The 19,930-nt window shown below is 38.8% G+C and overlaps 1 protein-coding gene across 1 annotated transcript in view; it reads left to right on the top strand.

The window, feature by feature from the left end:
• The window catches only part of nck2b (NCK adaptor protein 2b), a 45,033-nt gene that overhangs the window by 17,179 nt on the left and 7,924 nt on the right, over nucleotides 1–19,930 (top strand). The window contains exon 2 of the mRNA XM_058403853.1: nucleotides 15,200–15,441. Within this exon, the coding sequence (XP_058259836.1) occupies nucleotides 15,216–15,441 (226 nt within the window). The 5' untranslated portion in view covers nucleotides 15,200–15,215. The remainder of the gene's footprint in view (nucleotides 1–15,199; nucleotides 15,442–19,930) is intronic.

Raw genomic sequence — 19,930 nt, 5'->3', positions numbered from 1 at the left:
GAATATCTTGCATGGCAGTATTAAAAATGGCATGTACATTGTATTTTATATAGAGCTTTTTTTGGTTTACAATATTTCCATCAAAGATGATCTATTTTAACTCAAATGTGGCACTTAATACAGTTCTGTCACACCCACAATGTGGAGAGATAATGGTCTGAATCTCAAATATGATATGAAAACTCATATGGGATATTATATTCAGATAATTGTGATACGACACAAATATCATTTTGCTAAAGTGGCTGATATTCTTTGCCGCAATCTTGTTGTTATGAGCCTTATGTAATTCAATTTCTCTGAATTTCAATACGATGATAAGATCCAACATCAGATCTGAGGTTTTTTTGTACCTGGTACAAAATCACACTGAAGTCTTTGCTGTATGAACTGGGCAGAGAAACAAGAAAATGGGAAAATGCTCTTTCTAAAAGCTCCTGTGCTTAGTCATAGGATTAAGTTTTCTCCTGATTTGCAACTCTCTCTTAAAAAGTATTCAGTTTTTTGAATGTGAACCTCTATCATATCTTTACAAATATGAATTGATTCTTCTGTTAATGGTACTTATTATTATCTAAGATGTCATTATCAGGGATATACACTATATTGCCAAAAGTTTTGGGACACTACTCCAAATCATTGAATTCAGGTGTTGTTTTTCAGGGGTTAGCCTTGTCATGTTGGAACAGGAAGGGGTCATCCTCAAACTGTTCCCATAAAGGTCGGAGCATGAAATTGTCCAAAATGTCTTGGTATACTGAAGCATTAAGATTTTCTTTCACTGGAACTAAGGGTCCAAGCCCAACCCCTGAATTCAATGATTTGGAGAGGTGTCCCAAAACTTTTGGCAATATAGTGTATTTGCCCATGTGTAGAATATATTTCTTTGTGGCTTTACGATGTCAGGTTTCACAATATACTCCAATTAATCCTGACAAACCAGAAATCTGCCTGCTGGTTTGTTTTCTTCCTGTCAAGTGGTAGTGAAATCCCGGAAAACTGTAACTGAATTTTTCTTGGGAACAGTATTAAATTCCTAAATAATGCGAGTCTGTTAACTTCCCGTGATGAAATCTGTCTTAGTTTCTGTTTTGTCAAACTATAAAAAGATCAAAAAAGCTTAGTTTGTAATGTTAGACAGGCAACTTTTGACCGAGAATAAAAACATAAACCAAAGCTGCAGGCAGAGCAGACAGTGCGGATTTGGGAGGTGGTTAATGACTTTAACTGAGACTGACACTTCTGAGGAACTTGTGATCAAAAATATGGAAATGAGCAGAGGGGCAACACGAACAACATGTAACCAGAGGGGACGATTTGGATTGCAGGTACTGACACATCTTAAACAGACATTTTTGTGTTGTCTGCTCTGCCTGTTATTTCCTGCAGGCCATCTGAATAAATGAATCTCTTGCGTTTAGATGTTGAAAATTTTGGCTTTGAGACTTTCTGCAAGTCCCAATTTCCTCTGTATTTTCTTGGTTTAGGACAGAGGGACCTCTCTGTCAGCATCTGATTGGCTGTTGAGATTTCTTGCTCAGTTAAAGAGCACTGCATAATTAAGGGGTATGATGTACGTTAAGGATGTGAAGGTGTGAATCATCTGATGGATTAATTGCTTAAATCTTTTGCTAGTTGGTTTGGACACAGTTTTGTCAGTTAACATAATAGCTAGGTGTCCATTTGGTTTCATTCTTTATAAATATGTACATGGATAGCCAACATCAAGTGTTGGCTTGAACGACTGCATGATTATTAATGAAATATAGAATATGAGATCTTGAGTTTTGGCTCATGAGACTTTGACAAATTTTTTAAAAAACAGAAATACACCAATCATATGACCCCTGACAGGTGAAGTGAAGAACACTGATTATCTCCTCATCATAGCACCTGTTAGTGGGTGGGATATATTAGTCAGCAAGTGAACATTTTGTCCTCAAAGTTGATGTGTTAGAAGCAGGAAAAATGGGCAAGTGTAAGGATTTGAGCGAGTTTGACAAGGGCCAAATTGTGATGGCTAGACCACTGGATCAGAGCATCTCCAAAACTGCAGCTCTTGTGGGGTGTTCTCGGTCTGCAGTGGTCAGTATCTATCAAAAGTGGTCCATGGAAGGAACAGTGGTGAACCGGTGACAGGGTCATGGCCGGCTCATTGATGCACGTGGGGAGTGAAGGCTGGGCGTGTGATTCGATCCAACAGATTAGCTACTGTTGCTCAGATTGCTGAAGAAGTTAATGCTGGTTCTGATAGAAAGGTGTTAGAATACACAGAGCATGGCGGGTCAGGGCTGTTTTGGTAGAAAAATGACGACCAACACAATATTAGGCAGGTGGTCATAATGTTATGCCTGGCCGGTGTATGTACTGTATATTCGTTCATTTTATGAATACTGCACAGGGTTGTGAGGTACCTGGAGTCTGTCCTAGGTTAATTGGGGGCAACCTGGACAAGGTACCAACCTTTCACAGGGCACAACTACACACACACAGTCACAAAGTGTGGTTAATTTATAGAAGAAAGTCAGCTGCAACACATGTTTTTAGACTGGGAGGAAACCAGAGTACCTGAAGGAAAGCACAGGGAGAACATGGACAGCGGGGCAGAGGTGGGAATCAAACCTGCAACCCTGGTGGTGTTAATCATAACATGGTTTGGCGTGTTGATAGTAAGTCACTAAAAGGAGCGTTGGGGTTGAGTAAGACATGTAATGCATCACTGGCAAGTTCTCTAAGTGAGATGACTCGCTCATCGCATTTGTTTATTAGGGCAAATTTGTCTCTTCTCTCTACAAGCGGACATTTGGGTTATTTTAAAATGAATTTCCTAGATGGAAGAAAATAATAGCGTTGTGTTATGACAAATCATGTTCAGTTATTCAGCAGTGATTTTGGAGAGAGGCCTCACAGAAGACTGATGATTGTGGAAAGCTGCATGGGATCATACACACTGGTGTTCGATGAATTGAGTGAATCAAGTTTCTAATCCTGACTCTGGATTAGGCGAATACTGTGGATTAGATGACCAAATCGAGGCTGTGTGTGTGTGTGTGTGTGTGTGTGTGTGTGTGTGCATAGATAGATAGATAGATAGATGTGTATGTGTGCTTGGAGTTATATCTATTTATATCTGTAGTGAACAAAAGGGAAAAGATCACTCTTGCTGAAGGCAAACAGAAGTGGATTCTTCTGACAGCTGCGTGTGAATCAGACGCTGAGCTCAGAGCCAGGCTTCATTTTGCGCTTTCCTTTTTTGTTTGTTCAGAAGACACACTTGAGCTATCTCCATCTGTTTCTCTCCTGATGATTTCTGTGTTCATTCATCTCTCTCAGTATTATTCACTCTGTCAGGTGCCGCCCTTTGAATTTTGGCTTCGAACAACATGACTGATGTTTCATGCAGTTGCTATGAAGACGGTTGGTTCTAGCTTCTGGGAAACACAACATCTGAGTGGTGTGACAGTGCAGCTAGGGCTTCAGGGATTTGTGAGAGAGGGTTTAGGATGGCCGGATGAGCTAAACACAGAGGAGAATGTTTGGTCTCTTGTGTATAGTAAAGAAAGGGAGAGAATCTTATGAGAATTTTGATAGGAACAGTATGAAAACTGTTTCACAAAGATGGTCCTGAGCTCTATTAATATCTCTATTAATGTAGTAGAGGGAAAGAGGGAATGTTTAGCCCTGCCTTTGGATGTAAGTGGCAGTTAAATAAAATGGAATCAACAACAGAATTTCGTCCTACTTCTCATTGAGAAACTCATTTACCTTGTATTAGCTGTGCTAGTGTAGAGTAGTGAATCAGTAGAGGAAACCTGTTGTAATTTGTGTTATTGTGCTAAGATTGGCACCCTTTTTGTGCGACGTCACAATTGTCACAGTGCTGGCTGGAGGCAAAACAAAGGAAAAACTGGAGGTGGCCAGTGCAAACCAGTACAGAGTCGGCTACACAAGGAACGCAAATGCCATCTTGTTGTGTTGTTGTGTGACAGATTCGACGGAGTACCAATTTAAAGTTTTATCGCATACCTGCTGCCATTGCCAGACAAAAAAACCCTGATGACAGCTGTGGTTAAACACAATATAACGAGCGGACTGGACAGAAACAATCATCAAAAATGCTCACGTTTGCAGCACACACTTCACATCAAATAAAGTTTGTAAAAAGTTGTTTTTTCGTTGGTATGGTTTGTTACGTGTCTAAATATTTCTTGTGCATGCCCACCTCATCAGAAATTGGGGAACAAGTTAAATGATTTCTCCTGTAACGCTAACTTTTTAGCATGTAAGTCAGCAAACTGGTAGCAAACAACCGGAGACTAAACAAAGGAAACTGTTTGTGTCCTCTCCCTTTGTACAGTTGCTAGAAGCACTCGTTTTTTCTATCAGATAGGTGTAGATGTCAGGTCACTCAACCGGAGGTCATCCAGTCACATCGTCCATCCATCGAGTGAGTGTGTACGGGTCGCCCAATCTGGTTTCATCCCTCAAAGTAAAATTTTTTCAAAGAACTTTCGCTGTCCTGGACAGCGAGTGACCTAACATAGTCAGATAAATTCAGATTTGACAAAACTTGATAACTAGCACTTGTGAAGCAGTCAGGGAAATCTTTCTGCCTCCACCTAAACAAAAAAACGTCACAATGTTCACTATCAGAAAAAGGGTCTTTTAAGTTAGGAGACATTGCACACGGAAAGAACTAGAATGATATCTGCCACTTTGCCTTTTATAACGCCGTTACATTTTGTTTTATTGGGTAGTTACATTAATGCTAGACTTGGAAAAGTGCCACAAGTGCTTCAGGTACTCACATGTAGAAGTGGTCATTAACAGTTGACTAATTTGTGTTGAGATTATATTTGAATGTTTCCGTGTGTCATCTCAGGGAGTTTTTCCTTGCCAATGTTGCCTCAGGCTTGCGCATTAGGGTTAAATGTTATGGAGAAATTTAAACTTTTAGAATTTTTTCTATACTTCCATAAAATCTGCTTTGAGACAATGTCCATTGTTAAAATTGAACTGAGTTGAATTATAATGAAAATCTCAAAAGCGTGAGGAAAAGATTTGACTGCTGCCAGACCATGTTAATAAAGCACATGTTGGTTGGCAGTGAGGTGCATCTATGGAAACCTTTTTAGAGATTTTTACTAGAAAGATTTTTACTGGATTTTTTGCTGTTTTCCTCTGTTCTCAGTATACCCTAAAGTATGATGAGTGTTTCTGACAGATTGTAGCTTTAACTGATCTTTCAGAAGCTTCACAATGGCAGTCAAGTTAGATGTGGGTTATCTTTTGGCAAAATTTTCAACTCCAGTATACTGTGTAAGCATAATCCTAATTTAATTTGTCACACCACAAAATCCAGACACAATCCCCCTCATGCGCGCACACACACACACACACACACACACAGAAAGCAGGGATTTGTGTGTGCCATTGTTTTGAGGCTACAGATGGCACTGGCTGTTTTTTTTTTTTTGTTTTTTTTTTTAAGTTGAGCAAAATGTGTGAAATATTACAAGCTGCAAAATTTTCAACATGGAGAAAAATATTTCCTGTATCATCACTGCTTTGCTGTTTGTGCACAATTTTGCAGAAAGATTCCTAAATAAGTCAAGCTTGGTCTTTGTATGTTTGTCATAGCAGTTTAGTCATATAACCTACACTATATTATCTAAAGTTTTGGGACGTCTGCCTTTACATGCACATGAATGTAATATAGAGTTGGTCCACCCTTTGCAGCTATAACAGCTTCAACTCTTCTGGGAAGGCTTTCCACAAGGTTTAGGAGTGTGTTTATGGGAATTTTTGACCATTCCTCTAGAAGCACATTCGTGAGGTCAGGCACTGATGTTAAATTAGAAGACCTGGCTCACAGTCTCTGCTCTAATTCATCCTGAAGGTGTTCTATCAGGTTGAGGTCAGGACTCTGTAGGCCAGTCAAGTTCCTCCACACAAAACCCACTCATCCATGTCTTTATGGACCTTGGTTTGTGCACTGGTGTGCAGTCATGTTGGAAAAGGAAGGGGTCATCCCCAAACTGTTCCCACAAAGTTGGGAGCATGAAATTGTCTACAATGTCTTGGTATGTTGAAGCATTAAGAGTTCTTTTCACAAAAAAAAAAAAAAAAACACCTGAATTTAATGATCTGGAGAGGTGTCCCAAAACTTTTGGCAATATAGTGTATTTTTTTCAGTCTTGGTGAACCAGGAAAGTTTGTTTGTTAGTTTGTTTTAAAGATCTTGCCTTTTTTTTTTTTTTTTTTTTTACAGTACTAGGTATAAAGAGGCTGATGTTCGCAGACAAGCGTCAGCCTGCCATGCATTCCACTGAGGAAATGCAGATATAGAAGGAATTTGTTTTATAGTTTGTACAGGCTTGTTGTTTTTTTAACATAATGTCTGTCAGTAAAGGATTAATGAGTGTGTTTTGTGTTTCTCCATTTTTTCCAATCCCACTAGGGATCGTTGCCATTCGCCCTACAGGCTGTTGGGTACAGTAGTTAAGTACACAATGTTGATAATTAACATCTGAGGTTCTCCTATCCAAAGTTATGTCAGTGTGAAATGCCTATGCATGCTCTGCAATGTGGAATTGGTTTAGGTTTTCATTTAGATGTCACACAGCACACTCTTATTTGAAATGTTTCCAGAGACAGTAGGCATGTGTTTCTAGTTAAAAACTGGTAGAAAAAGTCAATCAAATAAACCAATATTCAGAACCCAGATGAGGAAAATGAAGTACACCAGCTTGTAGAATCAGCTTTAGCAGCAATAACTTGAAGTAAACAATTATCAGTCGTTCATATCGTTTTGGAGAAAGTTTTATTCCCTCCTCTTTACAACATTGTTTCAGGTCACTGATGTTTGAGGTTATTTGTTTAATGCACAGCTCTCTTAAGATCTCTCCATAGCATCTCAATGAGGTTGAGACCTGGACTTTGACTTGGCTACTCCAACACCTTTATTTTTATTTATTTATTTTTTTCTTTAGTCATTCGGATGTCAATTTCCTGGTTTTCTTGGGATCCTCACCTCAGTCCTCACCCCTCTATCACTAAATAATCCAACAAAGTTCAAATGGAAAGATTATTATAATGTTGTTACATGTGCTAGTTCACCAAAACATGAGACTGTAGCTATAGGCTAGAATTCTGCTAATTATGATTCATTTGTATCATTTCAATCATTTGCATCTTTTCGTGCAGCATCATAGGACTCAACACACTTGGAGAAGAGTACTAGCTGCCTCATCCTGTATACCTAAGCTAACAGATGTTCTCAGTGGGCTAGCTGAAGAGGAAGCCAGTGCTTCTAATATAGAGAACAGGACACGTTTTGATGGCTGTAGCAGCATTGATATTGAATATTCTCTTGACTATTGCAAACTGGAATTGTTGTTGCTTTGTAAAAAAAAAAAAAAAAAGAAGAGGAAGAAAAGAAAAAAGAATTGACATGACCTGCTTTATGAAACTGGGGTGAGGAGAATAAAATAAATATATTTAGAATTTGACAAGCAACAGGCTCTGACAAAGTCAAGATATCGTGTGACATTTCACTCCTTCCTTCACTCTTCCATCTTCCTCTGTCATGCTCTCAGGATCAGATGGTTCATTGCTCTAACTTCCTGTGTGTTGCATCTATCTCTGCCCCACACATTCCTCTCTGCAATCTGTTTCTCTCTCTCTCTATCTCTCTCTCTCTCTCTCTCTCTCTCTATTTCTTTTTCTCACTCTCTCATTCTTGCCCTCTCCCTTTCGTTGCCTTCGGGTTAAGCCTTTCCCAGCAACTGGGTCACAAGGGGCTCGAGTCACATGGCTCAGTCTGGCTCAAAGTACTGAAAACTGACACCACTAATATTGAGACTTTGCTTGAATATCTCTCTCTCTCTCTCTCTCTCTCTCTCATTTATCATCACACACAGATATTCATAAAGTACTTCTAAACTTAAAAGTCTGATTTTTATAAGGGTAACAGTACTTAGATCTGATTCTGATCTTATAAATTCTGCATTTAAAACTTGTGTAAATGGAGTATCATGTAGACCTGATCATATAACATAACATGAGATAATGATGTCGCAGTTTAGCCCCAGAACCTCAGTGCTACTGGACTTGAAACGTGTCTAATTTTGGTGGGAAAAAAATCTTCATTATTATGTAACATTTGGCCAGGGTTATGCACTGTAGAATAATCTGCTAAAAACATGAAGGTTCTCTGATGCAGAAATCCCACACTATCTCTGACTAATGTGGGCTAGCAGACAGAAATCTTACTAAACTGTATTACTCTCAGGGATAAACAACCTACGCAATTTTTAGCAAGACTACAGGACAAGTAAGGGTCCAGTTGTTGAGGCCCAGACACCTGATGACTGATGACTAGGCTAAAGAGTAGTAGCTAATGTGTAAGGAACCGTGCTGTTATATGATCTGGTATGTCATCATATTTACACTACACTGATTTACCGAAGATTAGAATGCTTCATTTATCAATAAATGCCATGTCATTCTTTTTAACAGCTTATAGCAGGATTTAATGTTGTGGAACTTATTGGCAAAAGTTTTGGGACAGCTTCCTTTACATACACATTATTGTAATATAGAATTGGCCCACCCTTTGCAGCTATAACAGCTTTAAATCTTCTGGGAAGGCTTTCCACAAGGTTTAGGAGCGTGTTTATGGGGATTTTTGACCATCCCTCTAAAAGTGTATTTGTGAGGTCAGACACTGGTGTTGGACGAGAAGACCTGGCTCGCAATCTCCACTCTAATTCATCCCAAAGGTGTTCTGTAAGGTTGAGGTCAGGACTTGAAGTTCCTCCACACCAAACTCACTCATCCTTGTCTTTATGGACCTTGCTTTGTACACTGGTGTGCGGTCATGTTAGAACAGGAAGGGGCCATCCCCAAACTGTTCACACAAAATTGGGAGCATGAAATTGTCCAAAATGTCTTGGTGTGCTGAAGCATAAAGGGTTCCTGTCCCAACCTCTGAAAAACAACACCTGAATACAATGATTTGGAGGGGTGTCCCAAAACTTTTGGCAATATACTGTATGTGAGAAAATTTCGTTTTTTATGGTATGAGTAAACAACAAACAGTCATTACCTCACCCTCATTTCCTCTCTCTGTCTCTCTGTTTTGTGACTATCTGTCTCTCTCTCTCTCTCTCGCTCTCGCTCTCGCTCTCGCTCTCTCTCTCAAAAGAAAAGAAAAAAGAAAGATTTATTGAGAAATTCTGTCCTGAAGACTTTCCTGTACTGGAAAGCTTAACAAAGCACTGACATTTGAGACTCCTTAGATAAATTTTTACACAAACATCACCTAGCAAAAGACTTCACCACATCAACAAATATATATTTCTTAACAATGCAATTTATTACTCTTAGATCAAAACCTGTGTTTAAGTCCACATGTATGAGCAACTTCTATACAGAAAATAACTTTTTAGAATGACTGCATTAAAGTTTTTTACCAGTACACTGGCCTTCAAATCCAATTATGGGACATTTTCAATCAGTATAAACAAATGACTCACTGCAAGTCTGTTATAAAATTATTCTGGACTCTGTTGTTCAGTGTGAACTGTTTTTCTCTCTGTTGGATGAATTTTAGAGGTTGATGATAATGCCAAATTTTAGATGCTTATGAACAAGCACTTAGAGCATCTCAGAGAGCCGGAATGGGTTTGATATCAACTTTGAAGAAACAAGTTTTTTGTGTGTTTTTGGAATCTTTTCTGTGAATTTATTTCCCCCCAGCAGGCTAGGTAGAAACAGAAATCTTCTTATAGCCCTGCGTGTCTACATTCATATGAGCCATTAAGCAGCACATTGGAGTGTGACAATATAAAGAAATTCAATGCTGAAAATGAACAGGCACAAATTTAATTTTTTTGGCCTCTGGTAAAGATTTACTATAAACCTATTATTCATGTTCCAGCTGGAGGTACTGTCTGAGAATCTTCTGAGAACTTCTGACCAATCAGATTTGATTTGCGGTTGATATTTCAACCGCACTGTGATGCAGAAATGTACCCAACTTGTTGGCTAATACAGACAGTGTGACATTGTGTGTTTGTCAAAGTGTTCTGTCTGCAGTGTTTCAAGTAAACTGTTTTCTAAGCAGGAGGAATAAAGGAGGTCGGATTTTTGTTCTGGTTGTTGAACCAATTGTCCGATGACCATCTACAAATTGCTTCTCAGACGTCTGGCCTTTAAGTGTATGTTTGTTATCTTTAAACAAACTTGAAGACAGAGAATTTGAAGTATACACCCGAGTACAGCTGAATTGCTTCAGTGCAATTCTTCTGGCTTGTTAAACCACAATAAGTAATTTGGTTCTCCTTTCATTCTTCATATTCTCCCTTTCTTCACCGAGACAGAAAGTGAAATTTTCACTTTCAAAGAGCATAAGGAGGATTAGTGAGTCGTGGTTATTATATTACACAGATATTCTCGTGCTTATATCTGACAGACGCTTGATGAGCGCTCTTTGTGTTTCAAAGTCTTTCAAACACGCAATGGTACACGAGGCACATCTTGTAAAATGGAGCAGTTTGAAAAACGCTTACTCATTTCTTTTACTTTTTCTTTTTCTTTTTTTTTTACTCCTCGCGCAACCTTTTCCCATTTTCTTATTGGCGACAAACCAGTTCACAGCACCGTTCTTCTTTGTACCCTGTTGGATGAGGTGCTAAAAGAAGGACATTAAGATGAAGGAACAGGTTTAGTTTGACAGGATAATTTCTTGGATATTCTTCCATGTGGGCTTAATCTATGCTTAACAGCTCTCAGCACAAGCTGGCTGAATGTCGTGGGATTCTTGTTTGCGGAAACAAAACTGCTCTCTCGTGCCCTCGACCCGATCCTGTTTTCCAGCTGCAAGGGTGATTATCGGTGGCTGTGAACTAAACCGAAACATCTGCCTTGAAAGAACAAGGTCAGAGACGGTTCCCATAGGCCCCGTGAACATTGAACATTGTAGACTGTGCTGAGGGGAAAGATGGAAGGAAGAGGATGAGGTTGCATGTAGGAACTCTGAATCCGTGCTCATAAGCAAGTTTTTCAGAGAGATTTTAGTTTTTAATGTATAATACTTGAAAGACGCAGTAATGAGACTGAGAGGGAGGAGGAGGCAGGAGTGTTTCTTTGATTAATTCTTGAATATAATGACATCTGTACTAGATCATCTAGGATTTGGTTACGTCCAACTTTCCATCATCCCTGACTGTTTACTATTCCCTGCCAATGCTACCACCACCATGCTTTTATTCATTGGTCAAATAGAAACCGTTTTGCAGTTTCATATGATCAAATGCTTTGCTCAAGCTCTCTCACATTGATGAACAGTAATTTTCACTTCCTCACTACATCCACCAAATGTAGTACATGATCACTTTTGGCGAGTCTCTGCCACATTCTGTGTGATTTCATTTCATCTATGATTTTTTTCTTTTCAGCAATAGTTTTCTTCCTGCCGCCTTTGGCTTTATGGAGTGTCATGACTATGGTTGTGCTGTAAAAGGCTTCCCTACATATAAGATGTCAATCCCCAGAGCTGCATTCATACCTTTCCTGGTTCTTTTGCAGAATCTTTTCTTGTTCATTTCACTCCCCAATGGTGGAAGGCAATCTCTATTTCTATGTTTTTCCATTTACTATTAATAGATTTAATGGTGTTCAGCATGATTTTTGGGAGATTTTTTTTCTTCTTCTTCAAGCCCTTATTTATAATTGTCCAGAACTTTGTCTTGGACTTGTTTTGAGAGATTCTTGGTCTTCATGATGCCGTTTGTTTAGGTATGACAACACTTTGATGGTTTCCCCCAAAGTGGTGAATATTTATTCAGTCTCTCTTTTTTTTATTTGTAAATTATTTTGCAAACTATATTCATATGAAAGCAACTATTTTCTGTCATCAATAGACACTAAAAAAAAGTTCATGATTGTGTCATCACGTCAGTGTAATGGCATGTGCTGTATTTAGAAAGCATGGCAATCAGAGCTGGATGCTGGTTCTGGAAAAGTGCCTCAAACAAAAGATTGTTTGTTGAAAGCGCCACCATTACTGCAAATAGACATGAAGTTGGGAAGCACATTTTAAATGGAGAAGTAGGAAAAGCCATTTCCTCTTTATTTTCAGCAGCTTTCCCTGTGAATGGTGTACATCAGCCTAAATAGAAAAGTTTCAGGGCAATTTCACTCTGGAGAACGTGAATGTAGTCTCGGATGCTCATCTCGGAGAAAATGAATCCGCCTTGTCTGAAATTATTCACTGCACTTCACTTAAGTAGAGCCATTATAAGCTCAACACTTGGCACTGGGGTGGCACTTGCCATTAGAGCTGCACTAACTAATCGACAAAATGAAGAAAAAAACAAAATTTTTTATATATATATATACACATATATATATATATATATATATATATATATATATATATATATATATATAGATATATATATAAATATATATATATATATATATATATATATACACATATATATAATATGTGTGTGTAATAAAAACAGGCAAGAAATTTCATTGAATCAATGTGCAGGCTCATGCCTATGCCCAAATCATAGCTGTGCCAATATTCAGAATAAACACACAGTTGCTAGTGCGACGTTCCTTTTTATACAACAGCAACAATTTCGAGTAACTGACATTGCAGACACAAATCGGGCCAAACTTTGTTTACTTTGCTCTTCTGGCAGAAATAGATCCCAAAGCCACACTTACTTTGCAGCATGTCAGCAAGTTTACTAGCTAGCTCACTTTAATTTGTACATTGCATCTGGGAAATTTGGCGTCCCTTTTTCCTTTTCATCTCAATCTGATGAACTTTTATATTTTAAGTCAAACGTGGCAAAGCTGAAAAGGAGCATTTGCCATGTACCTTGATTATGTAACAGTTTAGAACTAGGAAGTGGACACGTGAACACGGACGTCCCAATGAGGTTATAGGAAATATTGGAACATCGCTGGACTAATCAAATTATAGTGGAATGGAAAACAAAGAAAACAGTTCAACCCTACTCTGCTGTATGGAAACTCTTTACAGTACACTACTCTACTGGCCTCATGACATAACCTGTGTTTTTCTGTGACGGATATTATTATTCATTTGTGTGAATATGAGAAGCACTGGATGTAGTGATGTTCCTGCTTGAATCATCCATGTTTTCCAAACCTTTGCTGGCTGTATTGCACATTTCTAAACATACTTAACCTTCCTAGTATTATTTCACGCCATTTTGCTCAAATCATGAGTAGTTTCTAGATGTAGAGGTTGAAAACAAGCATGATCTCAAATGTATAGTTAGTCTAAGAGACACAAGTTCCTTCATTTCAAAACACAACTCTTTGAATTGATCAGCTCAGATTTTTCTGGGAAAAATATCCAGACCAGAAAAAAACATCCAGTTTTAATAACTCATCAAATCTCTTTATCCTGTTTTTGTTCTTGAAAGAACATTAGACAGTGTAAGGTTTATCACCAGTATTGTGACAGCTCCTACACATGATGCTTCACACACTCTGAGGAAAGTGCTATCTGACCTCTGCCAGATACAAGAGCTCAGAGATGCTGATATTTGGCTAGTGTCACGGTGATTCACAGGCGAGAGATTACCGCCACCGCTCACACCCAGAAAGTGCAGCAAGCTTTGCTTCCTTGGCCACAGACGGCTGTGGTATTATTGGGATTCGAACTCGGAGGTGGTTTTCACGCTCAACATTTTTGCTGCGGTCCAGTTCCAAGTGTGATTGTTTCTGATGTGGTTTCACTTATTCTATGAAGCCCTGGTGCATTTGCGGTCATCTTAAGTCATCACAAACGTGCATGGAAAACACAGCATGACTCACCTTAATGTGCCTTACTGCTATGAGTAAGGCATATCACCTCATCTGTGTCCCTCAACATTCCCTTGTCACTCGTGTATTGAGGAAGCTAATGGTATCATCAACTAAAACACATAGCTACTTTACTTCCCGAACAAATGAGGACCCAAGTATGAGTTGCATTTACGTTCACAGGAATTGTGCCACAGTTTCAGTGCAACCCAATCACATACCACCTCCTACAGACTTGGGTTCGGTACCATGGTGCATTTCCTGGTCCACTTCCTGTTCCAGCTTTCTTTCATTTTGCCAGTTTTTCATGCAAGTGTGGTCTGTTTCAGACTCCATCAGTCTGAAAGCTGCCTCAGCTTCTTCTGTTTCACCTCTCAAGAGCAGTATGAGAATAATAAAACCTTTATGAACATGTATCTTGTATGCATGGTTAAAATACTGCTTTGCTTATTTTAGAAGTGGCGTGAAGTCTTTGACGATTGTCAATCATATCCTTACAATCCTGCCAGCCTGCTTCAGCATTGGCGAGATGCTCAGTGACTGGCAGATTATCTGCTGTGCTGGGCCAACTGGAAGAGAGCGAGACAGACACCAGGGGATGATGGGGGGGATGATGGGAGAGAGAGGGAGAGCTGGGCTGCAAAGTGGCCATGATTTGTGCACAGTGTGATGGATGGCACAGTTTTCTCCCAGGAGACCCTGCAGTGACCGCTGTACCTGCTACTCCCCAGTGCTCACTTTGCGTATGGCTCTTGTCAGTACGATTGGGTAGCAGTGCGAGCAAGAATCCCTGAGGCAGGAAGTGGATTGTCACAGCCCCATCACACTCCATTGCCTTGTCTCAATCAGCCAGCTCTTGTCAGTGTCATTTGGTTCATCTGTTGCGCTCTCTCTCTCTCTCTTCTCCATCGCATTCTGCTTTCTCATTCACTTTATCCTTTTCTGGCAATGGATCCTTTTTCCAGCTGTCAGTGTTTTACATGCAATGCTGTCTCAACTGTTTGATATTTATTTCTATTAAATAATTTACCAGGAAAAGGTTTAATAAATGAGTTGTTAGTTTTGGGCATGTTATTGTAGACTAAACTATGGTGTGTGTGTATATATATATACTAAGCAAGTGGTATCTGCCCTTGCCCTTGGTAAAAGCTTACCTCAAGCTGTCAGGACTCCCGATTCTCTGTTGCTGCCCATCCTTCCATCCAGGTGCTTGTGGGCTGCCTTGTATTTCATATTCTTATTTAGAGATCATAATAGTGGTAATTAGCTCAGTAGTGTGTACATGCTAATGGCTTTGCTATGTACTGTTTCCTGGAATTAACCATGCATCTTTCTTCTTCAGCGTGACTCCATGAAAGATGTCAGAGGAGGTGATTGTGATTGCCAAGTGGGACTACTCGGCACAGCAGGAACAGGAACTTGACATCCGGAAGAATGAGCGCCTCTGGCTGCTAGACGACTCGAAAACGTGGTGGCGCGTCCGCAACGCTGCCAACCGCACAGGCTACGTGCCATCCAACTATGTGGAGAGAAAAAACAGCCTGAAGAAGGGCTCGCTGGTGAAGAACCTCAAGGACACTCTGGGTAAGCTTTATTGATTGCTCAGTTACCTGCACAGCAATTGTTGTTGGTTTTTAATTACCGTTCATTATTTCTCATGATCTTGCTTTATGAAAGCCTTATGAAGCGTCTCTGTAGAATCCACGCAGTGTTGCCCTTGAAGGACCATTTAAAACAAAGGGTGTGTAGGAGGCTAAACTAATTGAGATGTTTTTTTTTCATTATTATTATTGTAAAATGAATTACTAAGCTCTTTTAATCACACAGAGCGGTCGATGGATTGATCGACCATGTCATCATTCATTATGAAGATTTTTTTTAGGACGGAATAATAGCAGGAGTCTGGGTATTACAAAGCTGTCTGAAAAGCTGGGATTAGACTACATAATGCAGACAAATTCATACTCCAGATTAAAAATATCTTGTTTTGTGTCTGACCTCTGGTACATCTCTGTCTGGCTTTTACTGGTAGGATTTTATACAGATGCTGATCATGTTATATGCTGTGATTCACTCTCTAACGTTACACAGTCCTGAGTTGGTCCTCTTATGTGTAAACTTTAATAGGTAATAAGGTGAATAGAAGTGATAGCTCAGTGGTTAATAGTGATAGCTCGGTCTACTGATCAGAAGGTTATGAGTTCAAAACCCTGGACCATCAAGCTGCCACTGCTGGGCTCTTGAGCAAAGCCATTAACCTGAAAATGCAATAAGGATTCACTTATTTAATTGGATGAAGTCCTATATTAAAAAAAGAACATGCTTTGTTGTTAAAAGAATGCTTGTATTTTGTTGATGTCTGAAAACACATGTTTAATCAGTGACATCTTGGTGTGCCATCATGTAGAAACCTCCAGAAATCGATCATGAGCCTATTTATTGCTGCTTAGTACTCAGTGACGGTGTTTTAGCGCATAGAGATGAACTTCAGTGAGCAATCGAGCAGTTTACCCCATCCTCCACTGCACTGACAAGAGTGCCACAGTCTGAGTGAACATGTGCACACACTCGCACAAGCACATTACAGCGCTAAATAAACTCAAACTAGATTCATCAGTTGAGAGATTAGCCTCAGGTATACAATCTTGTCAGCTCTGAGCGATAATAAATCGGTGATCAGAAGTGATGCATCTGCTAGAGACAGGAAGAGGAAGATAAATATGAACAGAATCATGCATAGACCTTTAGAGATATGGAGATTGGATGCTGACTAAAGGATTTGATTATGAACTTTGAATATTTTATTTCCATAAGCATATATAAATAAAATTCACATAAATTAAAATACTCGCATTGAATAAAATTCATATGAATTAAAATTCACATTATTTAAAATATTCACATTAAATAAAATATCAACATTAATTTTCACAAAAGTTTATATAAGTTGATTAAGTATTTAATAATACTTAAATAATACTTTAATATTTAAATACTTTAGCAATCAAATGCTTTAAAGTATTTAAAGTAGCTTTAAAGTATTTGGACAGTGACGCAATTTTTGTAATCATGCCTCTGCATACCACCAAAATCATACTTTGTCTTCCATGTACTTTACCTGCAAAAAAAAATCCAAGATCCTAAATTTAAATCTAATACGAATTAATCCAAAGGTGAAGAGGTGAAGCGTCTAAAATATATTGTGGTTGGTTAAGGGCCTTGCTCAGGCAGTGCTGGGGCTTGAACCCTGATCAACAACCCAGAGCCTTAACCACTTGAGCTACCACTACCCTGTTTATTTTAGTAAGGTCTTTACTCTGCTTGCTTATTTATTGAAACTTTTCTTACTATTTCTTACTATTTTATGTATTTTGTGTTGTAGCTTGACTAGGTGCCGGACAGTGAGGCAGGCAGCCTCTCACCTCTCCTCAGAGCATTTTCTTAAGTAACATGAAAGCTTTTTCTAAACTTTTGGTTATGCTGCTAATATGATATGATAATTAGACAGTGCTTCATGTTCACCTGATGTTTGCTCTTTGGAAAGCAGGCCACCTTGTTCAGGGATTTGTTCTGACCTAGCATAAATGAGGTCATGAGTCAACTTCTGTTGTGTTTTCACCACCGTTTGGATTTGAGTGATCCTGATTACTCGTCGCTACCTAAAGTTTGTTTCACATGTTAAAAATGAGACAATGACCTCATGTCAGGTTTAATTAAAAAGGGTTAAAACCATAAGCGTAGCCTAGGTGAGGGGAAAAAAAGGGAACAGAGATGGTGTCTCCCTCTGAGCATCATCTGTTCAGTTCGTTTGTGTGGAACCACGGTGCGAGACTCCCGAGACCAAAACGGAACAGATGCACAGGGCCTCAGGTGGGGTCTCCATTCCACATGTTTTTATGAAAATATTGACTCTGTGCATAACAAAGACAAAAACAAGGTTATAAATATTTGTGCGCCATGCTGCTGTGGCAGAGTTTGTGTATTATAATCAGGTTTTCTTTTTTAAACAAATTATACAGTAGAGACTTCCACTTTCTGGATATATACAAAATCCTGATTCCGTTTTATAATTATTATAATTACAATCATAATGAGTTATAGTTCTGTCTTAACACTTCTTTGTTTTTCTTTCTTTATTAGACATTTTAAAATTGTAATATATTTATTGTTGACTAAACACTGCAATTCTAAGTTGATTAGAATTAAGACGTAATTATACACCTTTACTTGTTATTTTAATCTTTTTCTGTTTCATGGCATTTACACTTCTGGCATTTGGCAGTCGCCCTTATCCAGAGCAACTTACAGTTCCATCTCATTTTTTATACAACTGAGGGTTAAGGGCCTTGCTCGGGCCCAGCAGTGGTCCACTTGGTGGACCTGGGATTCGAACTCACAGATCAGTAGAGCCCCACACTTTAACCACTAAGCTACCACGTCCCACAGGGCAACATTATTAACATGGATTGTGTAGATTGTGCCTTAAAATGAAAAATATTTCCAGTTCTCAGCGCTGCTGCTGTCTGGCATCCATGTAAAATGTACAAGTGCCTCAGGAATTTTTCAGGAAACGAATCATGATTTTATTTAATTTCTTTGTTTGACCAAAAATCATTTCTGTTGGAGATTTACATGAAGTGCAGCACAAAGGAGTTAATTTTAACCTACGTATCAGATCATGGTCCAGCCAGCTGAAAATCAGAGTGCATGTACATACAGCAGTTTAATATCACTGCCCTTTGGATGTTTACGCTATGGACTCATTGTGGATTGTGTGTAAGTGTGGTGCAGTAGCATACTACGCCCCATTTCACTATTATTTTTCACCCCAGCTTCGAATCATACGCTATAACGCTACCTTCTGATTAACCTAACCTTTTTGGACTATTAATTAAGTGTGATTTGAGACAGTTAAGTTACCGCTCTCAGACATTGTGGTGTGTAAGCTACAACCTCTGCCTCCACCTAGTGTGTACGAAGAGGTAGAGCTCGTAGTAAATTGTGATACAGATGCTCAGTTCATCTTGCAAGGATTTTGTATTGCGATATTTAAGACGACACAGTTCTGTCTCATGCACGGTATTTCAGTGAATCGTTTTTTTAAGAGAAGGATAAAGAGCAGCATCTGTCTCTAACCTTGTGGAGTTTTGTTTACAGGCTGGAGCAGTGTAAGACTTGTTAGGTTAAGACTGGGCTGAATCATTTATTATTAATGATTTATTCATTATTTGTCAGTCAGAGTTACTGGGTTAATTCCATTGGTTTTAAGGCTTAATAGTAATCTCAAGTGTATATACACTTATGTGACATTTTATTAGGAACATATTAACATTTGTTTATTCAGTCATGCAAATGCAGGTTAAGAGCTTTGGGTAATGTCCACATAAAATATCCTAATGAGAGAAATCTTTGAACGTGACAAGGTTGTTGTCAAGGATCGTTTAAAGAAACTGCTGATCTTTTGAAATTTTCAAGCACAAGAGTCTATAGAGTTTACACAGGGTGGATCATAGAAACGTAAAGCGTCAGTTCTGTGGGTGTCAACGCCTTGTTGATGAGAGTCAGACAGGAGGGCTAAAGTAACTTAAAACGGACATCTTTGAACACTGTGGTGAACAGAAGAACATGACTCGAAATGTCCAACATGCCAGACCTTGAGGTGAATGAGCCACAGCAGTAGAAGAGCACATGGGGTTCAAATGCTTTACCCAAGAAGAAGGAAGCGGAGGCTACTGTCAGGACAGGCTTGTCTAAACTGGACAGCTGTACATTGACTTAAATATTGGAAATCTGAAGTCAGCCACAAACTCTAAGAGATTCGTTTTACTAACTGAAACTAAGAACATTGGTTAATGCAACTATAGATAATTTGGTTTATTTAAAAATGAGTGCTGCTTACTTTGCTAATGGTGGATTAATGTTGAAGTACATGGATTTATGTTTATGTTAATTAAAGCATTAAATAATATTAATTAAAGGAACCATAATGTAAAGAATTACCATAAAGTGGAAATGGTAAAAGACAAGTAATTCCTAATGACCTCATTACACTATTCCTGGTTGGGATAAAACC

The sequence above is a fragment of the Hemibagrus wyckioides genome, linkage group LG11 (genome assembly GCF_019097595.1).
Source record: "Hemibagrus wyckioides isolate EC202008001 linkage group LG11, SWU_Hwy_1.0, whole genome shotgun sequence".
NCBI lineage: Eukaryota > Metazoa > Chordata > Actinopteri > Siluriformes > Bagridae > Hemibagrus > Hemibagrus wyckioides.
Note: the sequence above shows the minus strand (reverse complement) of the source record. Positions and strands in the feature narration are given on the sequence as shown.